Source organism: Carassius gibelio, chromosome A17 (assembly GCF_023724105.1).
Source record: "Carassius gibelio isolate Cgi1373 ecotype wild population from Czech Republic chromosome A17, carGib1.2-hapl.c, whole genome shotgun sequence".
Classification (NCBI taxonomy): Eukaryota; Metazoa; Chordata; class Actinopteri; order Cypriniformes; family Cyprinidae; genus Carassius; species Carassius gibelio.
The window spans coordinates 5,997,998-6,025,868 of NC_068387.1; the positions used below are offsets into that span (position 1 = coordinate 5,997,998).

The 27,871-nt window shown below is 41.2% G+C and overlaps 1 protein-coding gene across 1 annotated transcript in view; it reads right to left on the minus strand.

Moving 5' to 3' along the window:
- kif6 (kinesin family member 6) overlaps positions 1 to 27,871 on the minus strand; it is a 264,616-nt gene that overhangs the window by 117,357 nt on the left and 119,388 nt on the right. The window contains exon 11 of the mRNA XM_052620016.1: positions 22,645 to 22,750. Within this exon, the coding sequence (XP_052475976.1) occupies positions 22,645 to 22,750 (106 nt within the window). The remainder of the gene's footprint in view (positions 1 to 22,644; positions 22,751 to 27,871) is intronic.

The following is a 27,871-nucleotide window of genomic DNA, read 5'->3' on the forward strand; positions in this document are numbered from 1 at the left end:
ACATCGATGTTAAAATCGCAGGCGATTCTTTGTCGATTTTGAAAGCGATTTTGTGTTAGTTGTCGGAAGACTAAGGCTCTGTGCAGTTACTGCCGCTCCACCTGAACCAGTGTTGCCAAGTCTGCGGTTGTTTTTCATGTCCGCGGTTTGAAGCAATCCCAAAACCAATAACGTGATATTTAGCCCCTAAAATGCTAATTTTACCAGGGAAACCCTTCCCAAAAACTTATATTTTAACCCCGGGAAGCAATTTTTATCGTGGAACCTCCCGGAAACGCGATTGGGCTAGTTTTGGACTAGTTTTAAGAAGCAACTGGGCAGGATTTGTTGTGAAAACCTGGCAACCCTGATCTGAATGCACATGCTGGAGATATACTTCTAATTACAGGAGCGTCTTTACTGATGAGAGGTGCATGAAAATCGCATTTGATTTTTTGCACAGCCCTATGTATCATAACTAACCTGCTCTGTCTAGTCTGTTGGTCTCCGTGTCCTCTTTGCTTCGTGGTTTTTCTGTGCGTGAAAACATTTATGTGTGGCGTGAAAGCGTGTGAAAAGAGTCAATTGCGTGTGTCTCACAGTGAATGCTTGAGAGTTGGCACATTAGTTCTCAAGCAGAATAAAGGACAGGTTGATTATTGCTGTTTAGCGTTTGTATTAATCTATGATGTGTCCCTGTTTGCCTACAGGGACATAAAAAAATAAATTAAAAGTGATACGTGGACCAAGGTGTCTGAGATTGTTCATTTTAAGTAAAGGATCATAATATTTCGTCCACAACAATATTTAATGAGGTTATAACTCCTTGTGGTTAGTCTGCACGAGATCAACAAGCTTGTTTGCTTTGTGGGCGCTTTTAATACAAAATAAGCATCTACGTTAGAGCGTCTGAGCGCTCACAAATCTTTCTGCAGCGTCGTGAGCAGAGCGGCAAGAGCGATTTTTGACGCTCTAGACGCCGGCGGTGTGAACAGTTAGGCTTCAGCTATGGCTGTAGTGTTGTTGTGAAAGTAGGGGCGGAGCATAGAGACTATGCCGTTTCTCGTTTGTTACTCTAGAGTAGACCAATTCACTTTATTGAGGCACACTGCCCCCATCTGTTATGGAATGTGGAGTATGACTTGATTTTTTTTGCCAAACATTACAGATGGCACCTTTAAAGGATAATTCAGGCCGGGTGTCACAGCAAGGGACAAGAAGCAGACATGGGAGCGTATAGCACAAACTATTAACGGTTCATTCCCCCTGCTTGTGCGCACCTATAATCCTGCTATATTCATAAATGCAGTTTTTTGAGGGAATGTCCAGTGGAAACGAAATGAACTGCGTCACAATAAGATGTTCTGAAAGTGCTGTAATTTTTTGTGTGATCACTCTGCTTACAGAAGGTTGTGACAGACCCAAGAAATCATATTGCATTGTTGCATTTTCCCAGTTGCCAAATATCTGAGTAGTGATTACTTTAATTTCTGGCGCTATGGTATTTTTGCGCTGTGTCAGAGATGTTAGCACATCTCTAATAAGATCAGTCACAAACATGATCGCTGCACAATCTAGGCAAGGCAAGGCAAGGCAAATTTATTTATATAGCACATTTCGTACACAATGGTAATGCAAAATGCTTGACATAAAAGAAAGTAAAATAATCATGAAGAAAAATAATAACAAAAATAAAACAAGCAATTTTAAAACTTTTAAAATGATTAAAACATTTACTTAAAATGAATTTAAAAACAGATTGAAAATGTGATAGACACTATCTAATCTATAGCATCTAATTAACTCCCTGTCATCCATTGTTTGCAACACATTTCTTTTGCCTCTTCGTCTTTCTGCCATTTTCTCTTCTGCTAACTCTTAAGCCTCTTAAAAGTCCTTGTCTGTGCTCCTAACAAGTTTGACCTTAAGACCTCTTTTAAGGATTAAGATGCTTTCTGAATTACTTTTTTCTTTACTAGGATTTTTTCTTTAATTTTAAGAGTGAACGCCCACATTTCTAAGAATTTTCTTAGAATTTTGTCACTAGGAGCTACTTTTTGCATTAAGTTTCTTTATGAATACGGGCCCAGAACTGTACCAACTGGCAGTTAACAAGGTCAATCTGGCGGTCTCTGCAACATGAGGTGAACAGTTTCCACCTCAGAGCGTTTCAAGAACCAAGGTTTGATTCAAGAACCAAGGTTTCTTCCACATGTCTAAGGCACAAAGGTATCGCTGCGTGACCCTTATATTTCAAAGTGTTAACCTTGGTCTTGAGCCACCACTGTAAGGTATCACGTTGGATGCAGCTGCCATCAGACCTAACAATCTCTGAAACAGTTTGAAGTGAGTGACTGACCTTCTCTGACTCTCTTGACTATGTAATGGAGAAAGTACACTTTTTTGGTGTTCAGTCTCAAACCGAGCTCCCCCATGTGGGCTCGATGTCGAAACGCCATCTGCTCTAATTGAGCTAAAATCAACCAATCATCAATATAATTCAGTATGTGGATTCCCTGCAGGTGCAGAGGAACCAGAGCCGCATCTATACATGTCGTAAACGTGCGGGGTGCAAGACCGAACAGAAGTACTCGATATTGGTATGCTTTGCCCCCGACAGTGAAACACAGAAAACTGTGTTGTGGAAGGATGGAGATACGGAAGTATGTGTACTTGAGATCTATCATGACAAACCAGTCCTTGGACCTGATTTGATATGCAACATGCTTGATACTGAGAGTAGTGCTCGCTGGAAGCCGCTGCGCCCTGAAGCTCTGGCAGGGTTGGCAAACCGACTTCCCGAGGGCACTGAGGTGAGACTGGCACCATATGATGAGGTGGACCCCACTCTACCCCAGTAGGGGCCGCCCTGTGAAGTCCTGAGCTCCTCACATCAGGACTTCTTAGCCAAGGACATCCTGGGTTCAATGACTGCCCTAAGATCTGATTTGGGGCTCTCGGTCCCAACATGGGGGAGCATGAGAGGCAATGCTCTGCTTTTGTACCTCACGGTACGAGGAGCTGGTATGCGGCGGGTGCATCTCCCACCCAGAGGCCCTGCGGGAGCGAAAAGGGAGGAATTTCTGTCCATGAGGCAGACCCTATCCTTATCCTTTATCTCAGACAGGGTCAACCACAAGTGCCTCTCTGCGGCCACCAAGGCTGCCATAGACCGCCCAAAAGCGAGTGCGGTTTCTTCGGTGGCGCGGAGGGAGAGATCAGTGGGCCGCCTAAGCTCAGAAATATCAGTGGACTTGATCAGGTCGGCTTTGTATGCTTGGAGCACTGCCATAGTGTAAAGTAATGCCCTTTGCCCATCAAAGCTGATGTTGTTTTAAGTGGCTTGGAGGGCAATGCCAGAGCCTTTAAAGATGATGCCATGCCAGGAAAAGACAACCCACAAGCATCTGTTCCACCCATTTCTCGCTGGCGGCCACTCGATGTTCAAATTGGCTACCTCTAATAGCTCCTGGCGAATCCCCAATGACGCTCTCCACATCAACCTAGGAGGAGGAAGAGAGGTGAAGTGTAGATCCCTCACCCCAGGGAGAAGAAACTGCAGAGCATGCTTCCGAACTCAGGGATTGGGCGCCGGATCTGGCGGATGAGGAAGGCCCCCTTGAGAGCCGACTGAGCATGCTCCGACCCCAGGCAGACCACGCACAGACTGTGTGTATCCCTGCTCATAATGTAGATCTGAAATGTGATCTGGATTTGCCATTCAGATGTATCGTCTTAGCCTTGCTTTTTGACATACTATTGCCTTGATGTGAGGAGCTAATAGTATCCAATGACAAATTAATAACACTGACAAAAGAGATAAGTTTGTGAGAAAAAAGATTTTGGGGAGACACAAAATTGAAGACAGAAAAAAGTTTGGGTTTTTTTATAGAGAAAAATAAAACTATTCTAGGATCAGGAAGGATATTTTGATCTTTTTCTTTAGTTTCTTTCTTTTTACGTTTTAATTCAGGGCTTCTGTATATAATACTTTTTATAAAGACATATAATATTTTCCAACAAAGCAATGTAAATAGGTGCTGAAAATTTTACTGTTGCCGCTGGCGTCATGTTTTGGAAACGTTGTGTTTCATTGTAAAAGCGAGGCTACTTAGTTTTGCCTTGCAAAAAGGGGACTACTAGAAATACAACAACTAGAAATAAGTGGTTAAGTTGTATTTAAAACACTGTTGCATTCAATCAATCAATCAATCAATCAATTAATCAACTTTTATTTATACAGCCCTTTACAACACTCAAAGTGAACCAAAGTGCTTTCCAGGAAATCTAACATAAAAATAAAGACAATAAAAACAATAATGCCACAAAGAAAACACAAAATGCCACAACAACTGCTATAAATTAAAAGCCAGTCTAAATAAATGAGTCTTGAGCTTAGCCTTAAAGAGGCCCAAGTCAGTGATTGTACGTAAATCAGCAGGTAGCTTGTTCCAGAGGCTTGGCCCAGCTACAGAAAAAGCCCGGTCTGTACCTTGTCCTTGGGACTTCCAGCAAAAGTTGATTTGTTGATCTAAGAGCCCTGTTTGATTGATGCAAAGTTAACATCTCAGTTATGTACGGTGGTGCGAGGCCATTGAGAGCTTTAAAAACAAACAATAAAATCTTAAAATCAACTCTAAAAGAAACTGGAAGCCAGTGGAGCGAAGAAAGAATTGGAGTAATATGCTCACGTTTACGTGTGTTAGTTAGAAGACGGGCTGCTGCATTCTGAACCAGCTGAAGGCGCCTGAGTGATGACTGTGAGACTCCGACATAAAGCGCATTACAGTAATCTAGTCTTGAACTAATAAAAGCATGAATAGCTTTCTCAAGGTCCGAAAAATAAAAAAATGGTTTGACCTTGGCCAATAGACGTAGCTGAAAAAAACTAGCTTTCACCACACTGTCAATTTGTTTATCGAATTTCAGGCTACTATCAAAAGTGACACCAAGATTTCTGATAGTCGGTTTAAACTTCGAAATTAGCATATTAGGGTCAGAGGTTGCAGATTCACCAAATAAAATATAATCAGTTTTATCTTCATTCAAATTGAGGAAATTTTGCTCTAACCATAATTTAATGTCATCAATGCAATCAATTAGCGACCCTAATGCATCAGTGTTTGTTGGACTCATAGGCAAATACATTTGCAAATCATCAGCATAGCAGTGATAAGCTATGTTATGCCTAGCTATGATGGACCCAAGAGGCAGCATGTAGAGCGAAAATAAAACCGGTCCGAGAATAGATCCTTGTGGCACCCCACAGGAGAGAGATGTAGTAGAGGAGGATGAGTTCTCAATCACTACAGAAAAGGTTCTGTCGCACTGAAACGCAGTACCCTTAATGCCAACATAGTGGTTGAGGCGAGACAGAAGGATTGCATGGTCCACTGTATCAAAGGCAGCCGTGAGATCGAGGAGCACTAAAATAACAGGGCTCTTGACATCAACAAACCGGGCAATATCATTGTGCACCTTTAACAGTGCAGACTCAGTACTATGTCGCGATCTAAATCCTGATTGAAATTTCTCAAACAAAGAGTTATTTTCTAAAAAACATTGTAATTGTATAAAAACAACTTTTTCTAACACTTTTGAGAGAAAAGGCAGGTGAGAAACTGGTCTGAAATTAGACAAAACTGAAGGATCCAGGTTTGGTTTTTTAAGAAAAGGCCTAACCACAGCGTGTTTGAACACAGCAGAGACTGATCCTGAGCTAAGACATTTATTAATAAAAACCAACAGGAAAGGCCCAACTGTGATAATAACGTCTTTTAACAATTTAGTTGGAACAAAGTCCAAGGGGCAATTTGTAATTTTCATCTTTAGCACTACTTCATTAAAAAATGATAGTGAGACTGGTTCAAACTGTTCAAACACAGCAGAATGTGCTGCAGTGGCAACTGAATCAGTTTCAGAACTATTAGTTGTGAGTTGTCTGACAGACTCCAATTTATTAATAAAAAAGTGAAGAAAATTCTCACAAGTGGAGACTGAGGCATCCGTCGGAGAACAAGTATGTGGGTTTACGACATAATTAATTGTATTAAACATCACCCTTGGACAATGCCCACTGTTTGTGATGATATTTGACAAATATTTAGATTTTGCCTCCTTTACAGCCCTTTGATAATCAAAAAGACAGCCCCTTAATATTTCCAAAGACACATGTAATTTGTTTTTCTTCCATCTCCTTTCTGCCTGTCTACAACGCTGCCTAAGGGTTCGGGTGGCATCATTAATCCAGGGATCTGCTCTTAATTTAGGAGATCTGTGTTTGTAAGGAACAATAACGTCTAAAATTTTAGAACAGGTGGAATTAAAAGATGAAAGCAGGCCATCAGAGCATATAGAAGAGACAGATTCACTAACGGTATAAAGCTCAGAGGCCATAAAAGCAGGAGAAAATTCTTCAGCTGTTGAGGAAGTGAGAATACGACGATAACATGGCGAAGAAATAGACCTGCTAGCTATTGAGGATGGGACTGGGAATTCAACAATAATGGGGAAATGATCTGAGATAGCAGTCTCAGATATTTCAGTAATGGAGATAGAGAGCCCACGAGAAATAATAAGGTCCAAAGTGTGTCCAATAAGATGTGTGGGTTGATCCACCAATTGATGTAAATGGAATGATGACAAAATACGTTTTAAATCAGTGGCCAACTGATCAGATGGACAACAAACATGGATATTAAAATTACCACAAATAAAAAGTTGGTCATACTTTGGGACAAAATCAGCTAAAAATTCGGAAAACTCTTGAATAAAATTCTTGTTGTATTTAGGTGGACGATAAACAACAGCACACAAAACAGGGTGTGTACACTCAATTAAAAATAGCTGTATCTCAAAATAAAAATAATCATTTATAGATAAAAGTCGACATTTAAAATTGTCTTTAAAAACAGTAGCCACACCTCCTCCCCACTGAAAAAACAGCACCGAGGTGGGAGGAGCTCTGTAAAGGCACTGTTGTCACCTGGTTTAACCCAGGTTTCCGTCAACAAAAGAAAGTCCAAAGAGTGAGAAATAAAAAAATCTTTCAAAATGAAAGTTTTATTAGTTAGTGATCTAGTGTTGATCAAAGCAACACGTAATGTGTTGAGGCCAGACTGCTGGGAGTTAACGTTACGTGCAAGCGGGCGAAGATTCTCCTTTACGGAATGCCGTCTGCAGATCCTTACGGGCCGTCGGCAAGCATGTGTATACTCAGCATCAGGAACGATGGGTCGAAGCCACCGGTAGCAGTATTCTGAGGAGCACTTCACAGCGCAACCGCCATACTCCCGAGAGAGCGCCGCGAGACCGCAAGGATCAGATGCCGAAGTCAGAGTCAGGTATGCTCTTCTTAATCTGACAAGTCTACCGCCTCTTCGCCCACGCCGTCTGCTGCGCTTTCTGTAGCGGTTGATGGCCGGTAACAAGCAGGGCACATGCCACAGGTGCAAAGGTGCAAAGGTATGGATGACAGTAATGGTGGCGGCATCTTAGGCTGTCCACTAGAGCCACGAGTTGTAGATTTAACCACATAATCCCTTATATTCAGAAGAGTCTGGCGATCGTATACTAACAGTGGTGACACATTGTGTGCAAAATGTGCCAAAATTACCAAACACAATAACATACAGAGCAAAGAAAGACAGCCAGCCAAACACAGAGGCGCCATCTTTTTCAGATGTATGCAGCACAACCCAAATATTTAGATGTATGCAGCACATTTTACAGGGGACTGTTTTCTGTGAGAATTGCCTACAATGACGGTGACGGTTTCTATAAACTGGGGCAGTTACAACTCTGCAAGGACAGTTTGTTGCTTCTGACTCAGTCTGTAAGTATGAAGTACGTTTACATATTTAAAGAATTTTCCACTGATGATTCAAACGTTTTAAGCAGGGTATAGTAGAATGCAGACATGGTTTTATGTTTATGTGGCGCTATACGCAACACAACGCAATGCGTAATAACACAGTAGAAGTCACATCTGATGCCTTCTCCCTTAAAAAGTTTTGCACACAGAGTGCAGCTAGTGTTATTGTTGCCACTTTGTCAGGCTCCAGAGCAATGTTGGAAAGGAAAACACGGAGCCTACTGGCCAAAATTCTAAATGTGTTTTCAACTGTATGCCTTGCCCTTGACACCCTGTAGTTAAACATTCACTGTCCATAGTCCAGATTTCGGAGAGAGAATGCTTCATCTCCAACAAATGCATAAAGCAAAGTAATGTTACTGCCTGGTAGTGGCCGGGACATTCAGACCTCTGTCCATGGCAGCTCGGAGGTCTGACTGGCCAAATATTTCTCCATCTGACAGTCTTCCTCGTATGCAAACATTAGCATGGTTGAATTTGTAGTTGGCATCAGCTACTTCCATGAGCACAACCAAAACTCTTGACTTATAATTATAGTAGGTGCTTCCAGAGTTTGCCGGTGGCTTGGAGTGTAGATGTGCTTGCAATCTATCATCATATATGGTGCCTCTTATGTCATCTGCCTTTGAGCTATTTGCAGGGAGCCAAGGTCTTCACCAAGCTAGCCCTTCGGAATGCCTATCACCTGATTCGCATATTTGAGGGGGATGAGTGGAAGACAGCTTTCAACACACCCACGGGACACTTTAAGTACCGGGTCCTACCATTTGGTCTGACCAATGCCCCAGCTGTCTTCCAGGCCTTGGTTAACGACGTGTTGAGAGACATGGTGAATCCCTTTGTCTTTGTGTATCTTGATATCTTGATATTTTCCCCATCTCTTCAGGTACACACTCAGCATGTTCGCCAGGTGTTGCAACAGCTGCTGAAGAACCAGCTCTATGTTAAGGTGGAGAAGTGCGTCTTCCATGCCCAGTCGGTTCCGTTCCTGGGGTTCATTGTTTCTGCGGGGGAGATCAAAGCGGACCCTTGTAAGGTAAGGGCTGTTGCTGAGTGGCCAGCTCCTGACTCTCGTAAAGCTCTGCAGTGGTTCCTGGGGTTTGACAACTTCTATCGGTGGTTCATCCGGAACTTTGGTCAGATTGCTGCACCTTTAACGGCACTCACCTCTCCCAAGGTAACGTTTAAGTGGTATACTGGAGCACAGGAGGCCTTTGATAAATTAAAGTCCTGTTTTATCTCTGCTCCTGTCTTGTCTATTCCAGACCCTGAATGTCAATTCATTGTTGAGGTGGATGCCTCCGATGCCGGTGTGGGCGCGGTCCTATCTCAGCGGTCGCACCAGGATGGAAAGGTGCATCCCTGTGCCTTCTTCTCCCACCGCCTGAGTCCCCCAAAATGGAATTACGACATAGGTAATCGGGAGCTGTTGGCGGTCAGGCTGGCTTTGGGGGAGTGGCATCACTGGTTGGAGGGCGGAGCTTGGCCCTTCCTGGTCTGGACGGATCACAAAGAGTCAGCAGACACCATCTTGCAAAAAGGGGTGGTGGTATCCCTCTCTTGGGACATCGAGAGACGAGTAGAGGAGGCCCTACTTAAGGGGCCTGTGCCGAAGGGGGGTCCAGCGGGTAATATGTTTGTTCCCACCAAGTTGCGCTCTGAAGTAAGTCAGTGGGGTCACTCATTTGTCACTGGCCTCCCGGAATCTAAGGGTAATCGTTTCTAAGGCCTCCCAGAATCTAAGGTGGACCGTTTCTCTAAGGCGGCCCATTTCATTCCCCTTCCCAATCTCCCCTCAGCCAAAGAGACTGCTCAGGTGATGGTTGATCATGTATTCCGGATTCATGGTCTTCCGGTCAACGTGGTATCTGATAGGGGTCCCCAGTTTGTCTCTCGGTTTTGGAGGGAGTTCTGTTGGCAGATCTACAAGTCTGTCTTCAGGATTCCATCCCCAGACCAACGGGCAGTCCGAGCGGGCAAACCAGGATTTGGGACGTACTCTTCGCTGCCTGGCATCCCACAATCCCAGCTCCCGGTGTCAACAGCTGTCCTGGGTAGAATACGGCCATAACTCCCTTCCGGCTTCTGCCACAGTTATGTGCCCATTCCAGTGTTCTGTCAGTTACCAACCTCCCTTGTTTCCCACACAGGAACCTGAAGCTGCGGTCCCGTCTGCTTTGGCTTTTGTCCAATCGTGTCTACGCACCTGTAAGAGGGCTAAGGCGGCCTTGGCCCAGGCTAATAGGAGGACCAAAGCAGCGGCCGACCATCACCGGACTCCTGCTTCCCACTATGTGTGTGGTCAAAGGGTATGGCTCTCCACCAAGGACCTGCCTCTCAGGGTAGCCTCACACAAGTTGGCACCCAGGTTCATTGGCCATACCAGATCACCAAGGTCCTGAGTCCGGCGGCGGTGCAGCTCAAGCTCCCTACCACGCTTGGCCGGGTGCACCCTGTTTTTCATGTTTCCAGCGTTAAACCTCTGTTCCATTCCCCTCTTGTTCCATCTGCCCCAACCCCCCTCCCCCCGTCTAGTGGATGGCTCCCCGGTCTATACAGTGTGGAAGTTGCTAGATGTCCGACGTAGGGGTTGAGGTTTTCAATATCTTGTGGACTGGGAGGGCTATGGCCCAGAGGAGAGGAGCTGGGTTCCAGCCTGGGACATCTTGGATTGGACACTGGTCGAGGACTTCTATTGGCAACTAGGTGAGCCCCTTCCTGCAGCGCCTGGTGGTGTCCGTCCGAGGGGGAATACTGTCATGTCCACTGTCTGATCACCCCATTCTTCAGTGTGTGTGTGTGTGTGTGTGTGTGTGTTTTTGTATATGTCTGCATTTCGTGTATACAGTGTTTTGTTTTGGTTTTGATCATTTGTCTTGCACCTATCTGTGGTGCTCCTCCCTCCCCCTCATCACTACAGTCTCTGCTTCTAATTGTTTGACTCCACTCACCTGAATTCAATGTCTGCTCATCTCTTGCTCTATTTATTCTTGTCTGTCACGCCTATCGGTGCCAGATGGTTGTTTGACATTAGTCCATGTGTAGCCATTCTGTCTGATCCAGTCAAGTCTTGTTCCATCACTTCTACCACAAAAGACTGCTTTTTAAGTTATCTTCCTGATGTATCCGAATTCCTTAGCATATCCAAAACCTCAGAACAACTTGATGATGTAACAGAAACTATGGACTCTCTCTTTTCTAGCACTTTAAATACAGTTGCTCCTTTACGCTTAAGAAAGGTTAAGGAAAACAGTTTGACACCATGGTATAATGAGCATACTCGCACCCTAAAGAGAGCAGCCCGAAAAATGGAGCGCAGCTGGAGGAAAACAAAACTAGAGGTATTTCGTATTGCTTGGCGGGAAAGTAGCATATCCTACAGAAAAGCATTAAAAACTGCTAGATCTGATTACTTTTCTTCTCTTTTAGAAGAAAACAAACATAACCCCAGGTATTTATTCAATACAGTGGCTAAATTAACGAAAAATAAAGCCTCAACAAGTGTTGACATTTCCCAACACCACAGCAGTAATGACTTTATGAACTACTTTACTTCTAAAATCGATACTATTATAGATAAAATTGCAACCATTCAGCCGTCAGCTACAGTTTCGCATCAGACAGTGCACTATAGACCCCCTGAGGAACAGTTCCACTCATTCTCTACTGTAGGAGAGGAAGAATTGTATAAACTTGTTAAATCATCTAAACTTACAACATGTATGTTAGACCCTATACCATCTAAGCTCTTAAAAGAGGTGCTTCCAGAAGTCATAGGTCCTCTTCTGACTATTATTAATTCCTCATTGTCATTAGGATATGTACCCAAAACCTTCAAACTGGCTGTTATTAAGCCTCTCATAAAAAAGCCACAACTTGACCCCAGAGAACTAGTTAATTATAGACCAATCTCGAATCTCCCTTTTCTGTCCAAGATACTAGAAAAGGTGGTATCCTCACAATTATATTCCTTCTTAGAGAAAAATGGTATATGTGAGGATTTCCAGTCAGGATTTAGACCGTATCATAGTACTGAGACTGCTCTCCTTAGAGTTACAAATGATCTGCTCTTATCATCTGATCGTGGGTGTATCTCTCTATTAGTTTTATTGGATCTTAGTGCTGCTTTTGACACAATTGACCACAACATTCTTTTGCATAGACTTGAACACTTTGTTGGCATCAGTGGAAGTGCATTAGCATGGTTTAAATCGTACTTGTATGACCGCCATCAGTTCGTAGCAGTGAATGAAGATGTATCATATCGATCACAAGTGCAGTATGGAGTACCTCAAGGCTCAGTTCTAGGGCCGCTACTCTTCACGCTTTATATGTTACCCTTGGGAGATATCATCAGGAAACATGGTGTTAGCTTTCACTGTTATGCTGATGATACGCAGCTCTATATTTCCTCGCAGCCCGGTGAAACACACCAATTTGAAAAACTAATGGAATGCATAGTCGATATAAAAAATTGGATGACGAGTAATTTCTTACTGCTAAATTCAGAAAAAACAGAGGTGTTAATCATAGGGCCTAAAAACTCTACTTGTAATAACCTAGAACACTGTCTAAGACTTGATGGTTGCTCTGTCAATTCTTCGTCATCAGTTAGGAACCTAGGTGTGCTACTTGATCGCAATCTTTCCTTAGAAAGCCACGTTTCTAGCATTTGTAAAACTGCATTTTTCCATCTAAAAAATATATCTAAATTACGGCCTATGCTCTCAATGTCAAATGCAGAAATGTTAATCCATGCATTTATGACTTCAAGGTTAGACTATTGTAATGCTTTATTGGGTGGTTGTTCTGCACGCTTGGTAAACAAACTACAGCTAGTCCAAAATGCAGCAGCAAGAGTTCTTACTAGAACCAGGAAGTATGACCATATTAGCCCGGTCCTGTCCACACTGCACTGGCTCCCTATCAAACATCGTATAGATTTTAAAATATTGCTTATTACTTATAAAGCCCTGAATGGTTTAGCACCTCAGTATTTGAATGAGCTCCTTTTACATTATACTCCTCTACGTCCGCTACGTTCTCAAAACTCAGGCAATTTGATAATACCTAGAATATCAAAATCAACTGCGGGCGGCAGATCCTTTTCCTATTTGGCTCCTAAACTCTGGAATAACCTACCTAACATTGTTCGGGAGGCAGACACACTCTTGCAGTTTAAATCTAGATTAAAGACCCATCTCTTTAACCTGGCATACACATAACATACTAATATGCTTTTAATATCCAAATCCGTTAAAGGATTTTTAGGCTGCATTAATTAGGTAAACTGGAACCGGAACACTTCACATAACACCGTACTTTCTACATCATTAGAAGAATGGCATCTACACTAATATTTGTCTGTTTCTCTCTTGTTCCGAGGTCACCGTGGCCACCAGATCCAGTCTGTGTCCAGATCAGAGGGTCACTGCAGTCACCCGGATCCAGTACGTATCCAGACCAGATGGTGGATCAGCACCTAGAAAGGACCTCTACTGCCCTGAAAGACAGCGGAGACCAGGACAACTAGAGCCCCAGATACAGATCCCCTGTAAAGACCTTGTCTCAGAGGAGCACCAGGACAAGACCACAGGAAACAGATGATTCTTCTGCACAATCTGACTTTGCTGCAGCCTGGAATTGAACTACTGGTTTCGTCTGGTCAGAGGAGAACTGACCCCCCAACTGAGCCTGGTTTCTCCCAAGGTTTTTTTCTCCATTCTGTCACCGATGGAGTTTCAGTTCCTTGCCGCTGTCGCCTCTGGCTTGCTTAGTTGGGGTCACTTCATCTACAGCGATATCATTGACTTGATTGCAAATTAAAACAGACACTATTTCAACTGAACAGAGATGACATAACTGAATTCAATGATGAACTGCCTTTAACTATCATTTTGCATTATTGAGACACTGTTTTCCAAATGAATGTTGTTCAGTGCTTTGGCGCAATGTATTTTGTTTAAAGCACTATATAAATAAAGGTGATTGATTGATTCTGTCGTGCCATTGTTTGCTGCTACTGGTTTGGTTTTGTTTTTCTATTTTTTCCTCTCCCTCTTTTCCAAGACCGGGCACCGGCATTCTTCAGAAGAGTTTTTGTTTGCTCTGTCACTGGCTCTCCCGTGGCTTCCTCCCCTCTACGCTTTCTACGCGGCCGCGCAGTTGGGCGCCCCCTACCAGGTGTTTATTCAAGGACATTGAAGTCTCTTATTTTTCTGTTGGACCTTTTCCTCATTTCCCGGCCTGTATCTGTTCGTTGGAGGGAGTTTTTTCTTTTTGACTTTTTGAATAAATTGATCTCACACTGTAACCTGCATCTGTGTCCAGTTGTGTTCCTGACATTAAATGTCATTGTGGTGATGTAAATATGAGACAAAATTCAAAACTGCCATTTTGCCCCATATCTTTTATTTCAGGGACATTTTCTAGGCTCCGTCATTCAGCAAGTTGTTGGTCTGCCTCATATTAAACATCAATCGACTTTATGAAATGGCAGATATTCCACATAGGTCCGGGGCAAGGCAAGAGTAATAAATACGTTAATGATTTCACCACGTTATTTTTCTCTATAATTAATTCATCTAATTAACACATTAAATTACCAGCCCTACTTAAAATAAGTCAGTGCCATTGTTCTGTCTAAATATGCATAACAGTAATGTATGAACTTTTATAAAAAGCTTTTATATGTGCTAATTTAATTATGGCCTAGTTCTGGCTTAATCTAAGTCCTGTCTCTGAAACCAGGCCATGTTCTTGGGACAGCCACCCTTTCTTGTGAAATGTCAATCTTCCTGTTGTTTACATCAAATGCATTCAACTGACCATCCTTTATGGTACTACGACCGATCCGGTACTGGAAACCAAACAAATAGTCAATGGTGCCCCACATCTGTTTGCTTACAAACATTCTTTTCACAGTACATGAATCAGTATTTTTTTTTTTTTTTTTTATCGAATTGCCCTAAAGGAATCGTAGTGTTCTTGCACTGATGGATCCTCTAAATTTAATTTGCCTGCTCTTTGGATGAGTGGCGTAACTTTGTCAAAGCAAGTAGCTGAAATCCTCCACATCCTTCCTGAACAAATAATGGAAACCCTTCCTGTCACTGTCCTTCAGTGCAGAGAAATAAACAGTTTGTAAACTCAAACAGCAATTGTTAACTGTTTTATTGTGCAATTAAAAACAGAAATAAATGGACATGATGAAGAACTTAAAAAATAAATAAATTATGCCAAGGAAATGGTATTGCATTTTTTATATGTGCATTCAACATATTAACAACTTTTGGTGGAGTAATGTATCAGTCGAAGGCTGATGGTACATGGGAAATTTTTTTTAACCCTTATGCGTTGTTGGGGACGTTTTCGTCCACTAGGGGGTAAAGTTGAGTCTTATTTTGGCCACAACTTTCTCTGTGTTTGAGCTAATGGAATGATTTTTGGTGACAAATCTTATTTTGACCCATATTTTGGGAAAATGCTTTGATTTTTTTTTTTTAAAACTCAACGGTACACTCTGGGCAAATTCACTACCCTTTCGAGTTGTTCGTGGATGAAAACATCCACTAAATTAAACTGCTGTAAAAATGTACCAGATAAATATTTTTTTTCAATTTTTTTTTGCATAAATCTATTAATCAACCTCAGTCCTGATCAAAACTACCAAATATTTGAAAAAAAATCCAAGATTTTAACTTTTTAATTACTAAGTTCATAAATGATGTCACTGATTTGGGAAAAAAACACACAAAATTACATATTTTCAATATAAAAAGTGATGCATTGTTAGTTTTTGTGCAGCATGAGATTTAAATTGTTTCTCCCTAATTAGTTGTTGGTGGCTGTTTTTGCCCCATTGACTTCCATTATAACGACATTTTTTGATTGCAAAGCCATGACACCATATAATCATGCATTCTTGATTGTTTGTGGTTTTCCCTTTTGGGAAGAGGTAAAAAAATACCTATGTTATACTCCATATAGCTTCATATACAAGTCAGAAACTAAGCTTTTTTTGCACAGGCCTATCCAAAGGGTTAATGGTCCCACCTAGAGATCAACTGTAAAAATAACAAATGTTACCTCTTCCCAACAGGGAAAACCACCAACAATCAAGAATCTCACACACACACAAACACTATAATTTGCTGTTATACTCCATATAACTCCATATACAAGCCAGAAACTAAGCCTTTTTTTGCACAGGCCTATCTAAAGGGTTAATGGTCCCACGTAGTGATCAACTGTAAAAATATATTTTTTTACCTCTTCCCAAAAGGGAAAACCACAAACAATCAAGAATGCATGATTATATGGTGTCATGGCTTTGCAATCAAAAAATATCGTTATAATGGAAGTCAATGGGAAAAAAAACAGCCACCAACAACTAATTAGAGAGAAAAAAAATGTAATCTAATGCTGCACAAAATTAACAATGCATCAAAGCCAATGTTGCTACTAATCTTTGACATGCCCAAGACTGTTAAAAAAAGTAAAAAACAAATCCAGCCACAATTACTTTTATATTGAAAATAAGTCATTTTGTGTGTTTTTTTCCCCCAAATCAGTGACATCATTTATGAACTTGGCAATTAAAGAGTTAAATTCTTGGATTTTTTTTTTTTAACATTTGGTAGTTTTAAATAAGGACTGAAGTTGATTAACAGATTTATGCAAAAAAAATTGAAAAAAAATATGAATCTGATACACTTTTACAGCAGTTTAATTGAGTGGATGTTTTCATCCACGAACAACTCGAAAGGGTAGTGAATTTGAACAATGCACAAGGGTTAAGCAATGTTCCCAGGCAACAATGTTGCTGTCAATGGGCAAAACTGTCAAGACACAGTCCTACAACCGATCTGACACTGCCCCATGTATCATCACCTGAAGATTTTTTTTTAAAAGCTCTGTGTTTACCCCAAGTGACTACATAAAACACACTGTACTTCTGAAGTGTAAAATTACATTGATATATTGGAGCTGCATACTGCTTAATTTAAGCTTTATCATTTGGCTAGCTAAAAATAAAACTATAAACAGGATTGACACCCCACATTGTCCTCATTGAGCAAGTCAGGAACTTGTCCACTGTTGAGTTTTCTTTCTTTTTTTGCTTTTCTGAGGACAACACAGCCAGTACAAAACACCAAACTTAGGTATCCATTGCTGCTGTTGATTAGGAAGCAAGTCTGCAGCTGAGGCTTCTTGATGACCATACACACGTGGTAGACGTCATGACTGGTCAGGAAGCAACGTGTAAGTCTGGCATGTTTGGTACCCACTACATGACAAGATTTTATCCAGTCAAAATCACATAATCTGACACAGTGACTGTCATATGCAACAAAAAAATTTAGTGGTCTGAACAGGGCTTTCGGCTATAGTTACCGTATTTTACGGACTATAAGTCGCACCTGAGTATAAGTCACATCAGTCCAAAAATACGTCATGATGAGAAAAAAAAAAAAAACATATATAAGTCGCACTGGACTATAAGTCGTATTTATTTAGAACCAAGAGAAAACATTACAGTCTACAGTAGGCTGCAGGAGCACTGAGCAGCATAGAGTTCCCCCTCGGGGCTGTAGACGGTAATGTTTTCTATTGGTTCATGTCTCTTAGTTCATTTCTCTTGGTTCATGTCAAATTAATTTTGATAAATAAGTCGCACCTGAGTATAAGTCGCAGGACCAGCCAAACTATGAAAAAAAGTGCAGAAAATACGGTATATCTTTTTTTAGTCATCATTCTCAGTGTGAACGGCACATAACAGTTGGCTAAGACTGTCCTTGCAACACTGGCACTCTTAATGAATGTGTCCCAGTTCTATATGTCACAATAACTACCACACAACCAAATTCCATTTTCACAATTAACTCTAATTTACATATTATCTTACCAAAAGCCTAATATTTTATCCCTTACTCATAATAAACCTCTCCTCCAACACAAAACTGTCCACTTCCCATACTTCCTTATTCCTACTTTTTCACTCCTACACTCCCAACTTTGTATCTCTCCTGTGGGGCAGTCGTGGCCTAATGGATAGAGAGTCAGAGTCTTGTAATCCAAAGGTTGCGATTTTGAGTCTCTTGTAGGTTAGGGGATAGAATAACCAGCGCTCCCTTCCACCTTCAATACCAGAATGAGGTGTGACCCTTGAGCAAGGCACAGAACCCCCAACTGCTTGTTCCCTGGGCACCGCAACAATATGGCTGCCCACTGCTCTCTCTCTCTCTCTCTCTGTGTGTGTGTGTGTGTGTGTGTGTGTGTGTGTGTGTATGTATGTATGTATGTATGTATGCTAGAGGTCTTCACGGGTCCAAAAATTCTTGCCCGAACCCGACAGAGACCCGTAATGTACTACACCGAACCGACCCGAACCCGTCTATTATTTCAAAAGCTGGACCCGGACCCGTGTAGATCCGAGAAATGCCTACCCGGACCCGACCCGGACCCGTATATTACTTGATATCTGGACCCGAACCCGCCGGGAAGACACAGACCCGACTGGACCCGACGTTGACATATTCCACCTTAAATTGCTATTACAAGTCAATAAACCTGTTGCGAAGAATACAGCTTTTTGTCTTACCTAATTTAAAGAGCCGTGGTCTCTCTTCCTTGTACCTGACTGACTGTGATGCATTTACAATCCTCCGTCAAGAAAGTTATTCATGTTATTCCAAGTCCAAGCTGAATCCACTCATTATTTCAGCTTCAGAAGTCCACTTGATGTCACGGTGACGGATGACAAATGCTACTGTGCACATGTACATTCTGACTCGAGTTAATTCGCATAATAACTTACACTGTTTGCCTTTTGAACTATAATAACGATGGCTTGTGCAATGCCATGGCCGCTGACATTATTTATTTACTATCATCTGATCTCTGTCTGTGCTCTCTGCTCAGCATCGAGTCTGAATCTGAACCACTAAAACTTTAAGATTAAACGGTTCATTTATAATATTATAAAAATGGGAGAAAATGTAAAACGCGGTTTGGCGGTCGAAGTGTCCCTCACTGCTTGCCATAGAAACATGACTGCACATGCGTGTTAGCTTTATCAAGCTAAAATGCCTTAACGAAATTTGAGCGTAATAGAAAACATTCATGTGACAGTTCACCTCAGATTGTGTTGCTGATTTGAAATATATTAAACATGAGTGTGTCAAGTCTGCAAGCACTACCGTGTGTGCACTTGTATTAACTCTTGAGTCTGCGAGCGAGAGAGAGAGAGAGAGAGAGATCACTTTTTTTGGCTCACTCTTTTCTTTTCCTAATTTTACAAGTTGCAAGTTACAAAAAACACAAGCAGTCTTTGATCACGGCCGGGTCGGGTCCGGGGTCGACGGATCTCGGGTGCACTGTGAAGACCTCTAATGTATGCACTTGGATGGGTTTAATGCAGAGCACAAATTCTGAGTATGTGTCACCATAATTGGCCACACTTCACTTTCTTTCTTTTTCTAACCATAGCCTTCCTTCAACCTTTCAGGTCTTTGAGGCCCTTGGCATGCTTAAAGAATTCATTACATTTTGCACACGATTAAGTCATCTGCAATTGTGCTTAAGCAAAACTTGCTACATACGTAGACATGGCGGAGACGTTCATTGTAGTCTCAAAACCATAGATGGATTTTTTTTGCTGTCATCACTGAGCCCATTGAAACATTGTATTCTCTAATGTCAACAGTGTTACTTCATAATAATAACAAATTAAATTATTAAATATACAGTACTCAGCATAAATAAGAACACCTCCTCTGAAGAAATAAAATATATATTTTTTTTATCACTAATACAATTAATGGAAAAATTCAGGGCAAAATTTAAATGTACTAATGTCTATATATATGCAAAAGCAAATGAAGGAAAATGTATGTTTAATTATTGCATAAATGGGGACAGCGCCATCTATGTGGTGTGTGATGTGATTTAGTGTGTGGAGTAGGGATACAGCAGAGTTAACAAAGCATTGCTGGTAAGTTGCACATTTTTCGCGGTCTGAGAATGACCATTAATAAGTGTCCAAAACACATAAATATTTGCTTTATTCTGACTAAATTTAAATGGATATGTTGGGACTCAATATTGAGTTATAATGTGTTTATATTACAAGACCTGATTGTAATAAATTTTTGTTACCTTGTATTCTCTTTCTGACTCAGTGAAACCCCATTTGCACACACTGCCTTCATTGTGGAGGTATGATGTTAAAAGTTTGCTTTATTTTTTATTTTATTTTATTTTTTTCAAAATTAGTTGCTCAAGTTCTCAACTAGGTGAGGATGTTTCCCTTAACTGTGAGTTTAATTCTATTGCTCTATATATAATTGAGAATATTCATTAATTGATTTATGATTTATAATTAATGGAAAATATTTTTGTCATCTATATTCAACCTGTTAATATTTAAACCTGAAACACTATATGATCTCAAAGTAAAAAAAAAAAATAATAAAAAAAAAGTGACAATTAAAAACAGATTAAACAGAGCTGTTAACTGTGGAATTATTTTCTGAATTCTTTCTGAATCAGTTAAACCCTGTTTACACACACTGTCTCCATTGTGCAAAAAGCAGACCGCCCAGGCAAGACTTTGTTGCTGATTAAGAACTGGAAGCATCCATCATCAGTTGAACAGTTCATCAATCCACAGCCTTTCGTGATCAAGGGACTCACTCGCTTTATCCTTTTTCAGCCTATCAGACTTTTTGCTCTGCTCAGTGATATTGAGTTAGTGTTTGTTTGTGTATATACTCTTGTTGGACACATTGTTACCCATAACTAGTAATTGTAATAAATATTTATCTGACCAATTTACTCCTCGTCCAGTAGGCAGAAGAATTAACAGTCCCAGTGCTGACTTTAGTAGCTTGTCAACACAAGAAGGGTTTGTCCTCTAAGAGAGTATGATGCAGCAGACATGCAGTCAGATGTTAATCACAGAGTAGCCTGCATATCAACACCCAACAATAATAGCATGCCTGATATGTTACGGATGATGAGTTCAATTGTTAGTTTCTATAGCTTCTGCATTGCAATACAAAGAATGCAATCTTGGACTCTGACACACCAAGTAAAAAACACATGATTTATGATTATAAGAATGACAGCCCCTCAAGGAGCCACCTTCATTCAGAACAAAAGTGATTGTTCAGATACAATTGAAATTGAGGAATGGGAAGATCTGATGTGGAGATTTGTTAAAAAGAGCCACATGTTTGTGGATGAACAAATCCTTGTATGCCTGCTGGGTAAAGCTAAAGATGTAGTCAAATTCTGGATCAGGTAATGTGACTTTACCACCACTGTCTGCCCAAACTCTGTCTATAGCCTGCTGCGCAAACCTTTGTAATCATTATTCACCTTTCCCTCTTGCTGACTTTTACACTACCCTGCATGAGGAGGATGAAAAACCATATGACTAATGGCTTAGACTGAAAGCTGCAAATGTTGCCTCTGAATGCCTGCAAGAGCAAGGTAAGACACTTAATCCTGTCCTAAACAGTAGCCTTTCAGCAGGCTTCCTAGGATTGAAGGTTTTGATGCTTTGCCATTTGCTATCTGTACACTGCTGCCCACTCCGCCATAACACATTTGAGTGAGCATCGACTATGTTTTCAGTGTCAGTCTCCAGGTCACTCCAGATGGTTCTTCTCTAGGTGGAGACAACTGCCTCAGCCCAATCAGGAAAGGCAAAGGGAAAGGGAGGTTAGTAAAGACCAGATTGAAAATGCTCCCGTATTTGTCACACACGATTATTAGTCTATTTGTGAGCAGTACAAACCCGGTGTCTCACCTGAGAAAACTGCTGTCTTTCAAACAATACAGAGTGTTCCTAGAGCTGATTCATTATTTTACACTACTGTATCTGTAGAACATGGCCCGTCTTTCACTGCATTACATGACAGTGGTTCAATGGCCTGCACTCAGTGAGGCAGCTGAAGCTGTTGTTGGCAAACACTTCTACATTGTCGAAGTATTCTGCTGATGATATTGTGGTTATTGGATGTGGTGGTCATCGAGTCACACAAACAGCAATGTATGATTTGTGCGTTTGTGTTTAAGGATATAAAATGAAATACATGTGCTGATCGTTCCAGTCCAGACATATGAGATGATCTTGGGCAGTACTGTCTTCAAAAGCCTGCTCACAATACTGAAGAATACAGATGAAAACTGGAAATTGATCTCACTACAGACAAATCAAGTATTTAGAGTTAATTTCCTTGCTTTCCAACACACAGTGATGAAGAGATGACCACAAACCTGAGAAAGTTGGTACTGTTAAACTCAAGCACTGTGTGTCACTTCAACCCCAGAGTGCACATTTTGTAAGCTTGCATTGACAAGCAAGCTTCCTGTAAATGCTGCAATGTCTGTTTGTAGTAAGGTGCTGGTGGAGCCTACCCAGTCCAGATGTGGCCCAAAACAGATCATGGCAGGCTGAGTCATTACACCTTTATGGGGCAATGGTTGGATATCTGTGAAAGTTATAAATCCTACAAAAACAGTGTTTTGACATTAAGAAGAATTGATCATGTATCTATGTAGAAGATCTTCCAGAGAGTGACCGTATAAAGCAGAGATGGGGAACTCCGGTCCTAGAGAGCCACAGCCCTGCATAGTTAAGCTCCAACCCTAATTAAAACTCATCTGCCTGAAGCTTTCTAGCAACCCGTCAGACTTTGATTAGCTTTGAGATGCATGCCATTGATGATCAAAGAACAAGACGTAAAGGAACACAACAAACATTAATCAATATAAAGTCATACCTTTAGCAGAGAGAAACAAAAGTGGATTTTTCTCATATCAGGTCCAAGGTTTAATGTTACTTCACTGTCAGGGTCCTCCAGGTACACATCTATCTGCTCTTCCAACCTGCAAAACAGAAATAATACTCATGTCTTCCACAATAAAACAACTGCATCAACAAACTAGGAATTCTGGCACCAACAGTGAAGTTGGGGAAAATGTTTGCTTTATGGAAATGCTACAGTTCACCTCACATGATATTCATCTTGACAAATACTGTAATCATGGCAAGATGTGAGCAATTTCTCTGTGGGCATTCAAGGACAGTGTGAATCATTCATCAGGGATAACAACTATTACAGCAATCCCTGACAGTGATCAAGGGATTACAACAATCTCTTACAGAAAAACCACATGAACTTGTGCATTCACATTAAAATCACATGTGAAATAAATTAGACACATGTTTAAAATGGTTTTGGAACATTTTCATGGTGTAAATTTCATTTATCGTGCTTCACATATTTCACAAGTGATTTTAAGATGTGTATGTATGTTAAATTGCTGAAAAACGTAATGCTGGCTATCATTAAGAACGTGTCAAAGCATAAAGCGTATCACAGTTTGCTGGTTTAGGACTGTGTAACTGCAGACCGGTCAGAGTGCCCATTGTGATCCCTGTACACTGCTGAAAGCACATACAATGTGCAAATGAACAACAGTACTGGACCATGGAGCAATGGAAGAAGGCTGCTTGGTCTGAGGAATCATGTTTTCTTTTAGATCAGGTGGATGACCAGGTGCATGTGCGTGGAAAAGATGGCAGCAGAAAACACTACGGAAAAAAGGCAGGCCGTTAAAGCCGGTGTTATGCATAAGGGCAATCAATGTTCTGCTGGGAAATTTTGGGTCCTGACTTTCATGTGAATGTTACTTTGACACGCACAACCTATGTAAAATTGCCGCAGACACTTCATGGAAATGGTGGGAATTTCTATAATTGAAATCTGTAAAAGGATTGTTAAGTTGCATTAATTATATAGACTGGAACCAGAAAAACTTCCCATAACACCAAATATACTTGTTACACTTTAGAAAGAATGGCATTTATGCTAATATTAATACGTCTCATTCTTATTTCAAGGTCACCGTAGCCACCCTGATCCAATCTGTATCCAGACCAGATGGTGGATCAGCACCTAAAGACAACCTCTACAGCCCTAAATGTCAGCGGAGACCACAAAAACTAGATGAGCCCCAGAGACGGATCCCTTGCAAAGTTCTCTGCTCAATCTGACTTGTGCTGCAGCCTGGAATTAAACCACACCATGCTGGTTTGATTTGGCCAGAGGAGGTAAGGTTTTTTTTCTCGATTACTGTAAATCCGAATAACTATGGTTCCTTGACACTGTTGCCATTTTTTGCTTAGTTGGGGACACCTAATTTCTAGCTATATTGTCGACTTGATTGCACAGACACTATTTGAACTGAACTGAAATGGAAAATGACAGCACTGACTCAATAATGAACTGACTTAAAAAAAAAAAAAAATTGTGTTTACCACTATCGTCTTGCATTATCGGCACACAATTTTCCTGTTTAACACAGGCTAAATGGGTAAGGTCTAATCTTACTGTAATCAGCACAAACTGGGCTATAATAATATGTGAAATGCATGTATGTACTTGATTGTGTTTTTGAGAAAGAAAATGCGTGGTTAGTGAAAAACAAAATTTTTTAAAACACTTGAATAAGGCAAAATTTTACATAAAGAACAATGGTTCCCGGGATTTTTGAGAACTGGAGCTTGTAGCCTAGAACTTTTCTTTCTAAATTATGTGAAAATCATCTTGTTTACTCACTCACAGAAAATTATATATTGATTTAAATTTTCTAAGACACTTTTTGTTGGTAAAAGTCATATGCGAGTAGGCGTCAACTATCATGAATATCATTGTGATTTACACCTGAGAAGACAAAGGCCCGCATAATGAGCTGCATAATGAGCCTCTCAGTCATCTGTGCCACTAAGAGGGAAGGGTTACAAGAAAGAATGTAACCCTTAAATTCTTATTATTATCATAATTATCATTATTATTATTATTATTATTATTATTATTATTTATGTTAAAAAGAGCTGAGAATATTTTTCTGTTTTTTTAGGGGGGATAAATTAAAAGAACACCATTTTTTGTTACATTTGTTAGTTACATTTATTTGTTACATTTATATTATTTACATCAAGCTTTTCAATGATATAGTATTGCATATTGTTATTGAAACTTCATAATATTTCACTTAATTATACATTTAGTCAGGAATTATAGTTTGGAAAGTCTAACTAGTAAAATGTTTACACGTTATGTGAAAACTAGTACAAGTTTATAAATAAATATAAAGAGACTTACTCATGTTTATGATATCTGCTGAATAGAGGACTTCATTTTTTTTTTTCTGAGGAAATCCATTTCTCAAATCCTCAACCACATCACATCTTTTTGGGGTGAATTATGTCTTATTCCTCTCATCGCAAAGCAAACAGTAAAATAAAAAGGCTTAGGGCCGGCTATGGCAAAAGCCTGGTCACCTTTTTTCTTCAACCTAGCTCTAGGGACAAATAAGAGATTCTGATTTGATGACCTTTGATATCTAGCTGGGGTGTGTAAACTGAAAGGGTCAGAAAGATACTAAGGTGCTAGTTTTTTATTTAAAATTTAAAACTACATTTCAAAACGGACTGGCAACCAGTGCAAAGAGAGTATGACGGGGTAATATGTTCGTATTTGCAAGTGCAGGTCAAAAGTCTAACAGCTGCATTTTGTACTGTTTGTAGCCAATTCACATGTGATTGGATAATCCCAATATACATTGAATTGCAGTAGTTTAGTTGAGATGAGATAAAAGCACCTCCAACTTAGCACAAGTTAAAAAAATATTCACCTTAGCAAGGGGTCTAAGCCGAAATAAACTTGATTTAACTACTGCTTTTACTTGCTTATCAAAAGCCAAAGCAGAATCAAATACAACGCCTAAATTTTAGTGTTTGGGCTTGATATATGCGGCCAGATAAGGAAAGATAAGAAGAAGATAAGGAAAGCAAAAGGCCCAGATGGTGTCTCTCCAGCCTGCCTCAAAACCTGTTCTATCATGCATCTTCACATTGATTTTCAACTGATCTTTGGAGCTGTGTGTAGTCCTCTCCTGCTTCAAATGTTCCACCATCATCCCTGTACCCAATAAACCAAAAATCACAGTTGCTTTAACATCTATGGTCATGAAGCCATTTGAGAGACTGGTTTTGACCTACTTGAAAGACATTAGTGGACCCTTGCTGGAACCCCTGCAGTTTTCTTACCAAGCAAACAGGTCTGTAGATGATGCAGTCAAAATGGAACTGCACTACGTCCTCCAACACCTGGACAAAGCAGGGACTTATGCAAGGATCTTGTTTGAGGTCTTTAGCTCCGCTTTCAACACCATTATCCCTACACTCCTCCAGTCCAAACTAACACAGCTCTATCTGTCAGTGGATAACCAGCTTCCTGGGAGACACGCTGCAGCTAGTGAGGCTGGGAAAACGTACTCGGTTACGAACGTAACATCAGTTCCCTGAAATATGGAATGAGTACTGCGTATGGGGAAAAGCTCCTTTTTTCCTCGATACCGAATCCTTTTTTTCAATAATGCAGTTCAACTGCACTGCCATTGGTTTAATCTGTAAACTTTCTTAAAACAATGACAGCGCTTTGTAGCTGTATGAGCCTGTGGTGATGCAACCCACCAAAACCCGCCAACATGGGAGGGGTGAATGGCTATATAAGAAAGCAATCGCCAGAGGAAATCAGGTCATACAACTGAAGTGGCGACACTGAAGCCGCAGCCTCGTAGCATGGCATATAACGCAGTACTCGTTCCGTATCTCAGTGAAGCAAGGTTACGTTCATAACCAAGGCTACGTTCGTAACCGAGTACATTCCCTTTCGATACTTCATTCATACTGCATATGGGGAACAAATTCAACCGCGCTGTGCCACGGTAGGGAACGACAAGACTTATCTTGGACACCTTGGGGTCCAGGGTACAAGTGAGAGGGCCGGAGCAGTCAAACCCTTTACACTACTCTGCTAAGAGGTAGCTCCCTGGAGGTGGCATGATGATGGAGTCTGATAGAGGCCGTCATTCTCATACCGAAAGGACCCGAGCATCCAAGGTCGGGATGTATCATGTTATAGAATCTGTCAAAAGGGGACGGCGAGGACCAGCCAGCCTTGTTCTTGATAGAGACATCACTAGACCGGGCCCAAGAAGAGGCCATCCCTCTAGTTGAGTGGGCCCTTACTTGTATGGGGCACTCAAGACCCACAGAGGAGTAACACAGAGTGATAGTGTCGACTATTCAACGCGAGGGCCAGGGACCCTAACATCTTGGCGGTTTAGCACGCTTAGCAGGGCGAGCTTGCTGAAGCTGCTCCTTAGGGGTGCCGCCTGTGAGGTAGAAGGGGTTGGCACAGTCCTGGGGAGACTTGAGAGAAAGGCAGAGCTGGAGTGTTTGGGCAGGAAGTGTTGCATGGCCTGGGACTTCTGTGCTGCAGTGAAATGCTTGCTGAATCCCTCTACAGCTGGCCCTAAGAGACTGGATGGAGAGACTGGGGCATCGAGAAAGGCCACCTTGTCACTCTCTTTGATCTCAGTCAAGTTGAGCCAGAGGTGGCGCTCAAGCACAGGCAGGCTGGGCCATGGCTTTCGTGGCATGCAGGGCCAAATCAGTGGTGCTGCGGAGGTCAAGAAAGGTGGGTGTGTCAGAGCTAGAATCATCCAGGGAATGGAGAAGCTTTGTACCTGGAACACTTGAAGAATGGCCATGGTGTGCAACGCTGAAGCAACTTGGCCCACAGAATTATAGGATCTGCCAGCCATGGCAGAGGTAGTCCTGCAGGGCTTAGAAGGAAGGTCTCTCTTGCTTTTCACGGTGTAAACGTGAGCAGTATGGACGTCGTCCAGAGGCAGCATTTGCTCATAGCCCTTCTCCTGATAGCCATCCACTGAAGTGAGAGCTGCAGAGGAGGCAGTGCGTAAGCGGGCCAAGAAGGGCTCATCGGGTGATTCCACTCCCTAACTGCGGGTGTCACTGTTGGATGGTATTTTCTCTACTTCCTGTTGGACTTCTATAGCTAATCGTAGCTCTGTGTAGCTGTTTTTATTATTATTATTTTATTTTTTCTAGAATCTTTATCTTACTATATTTCT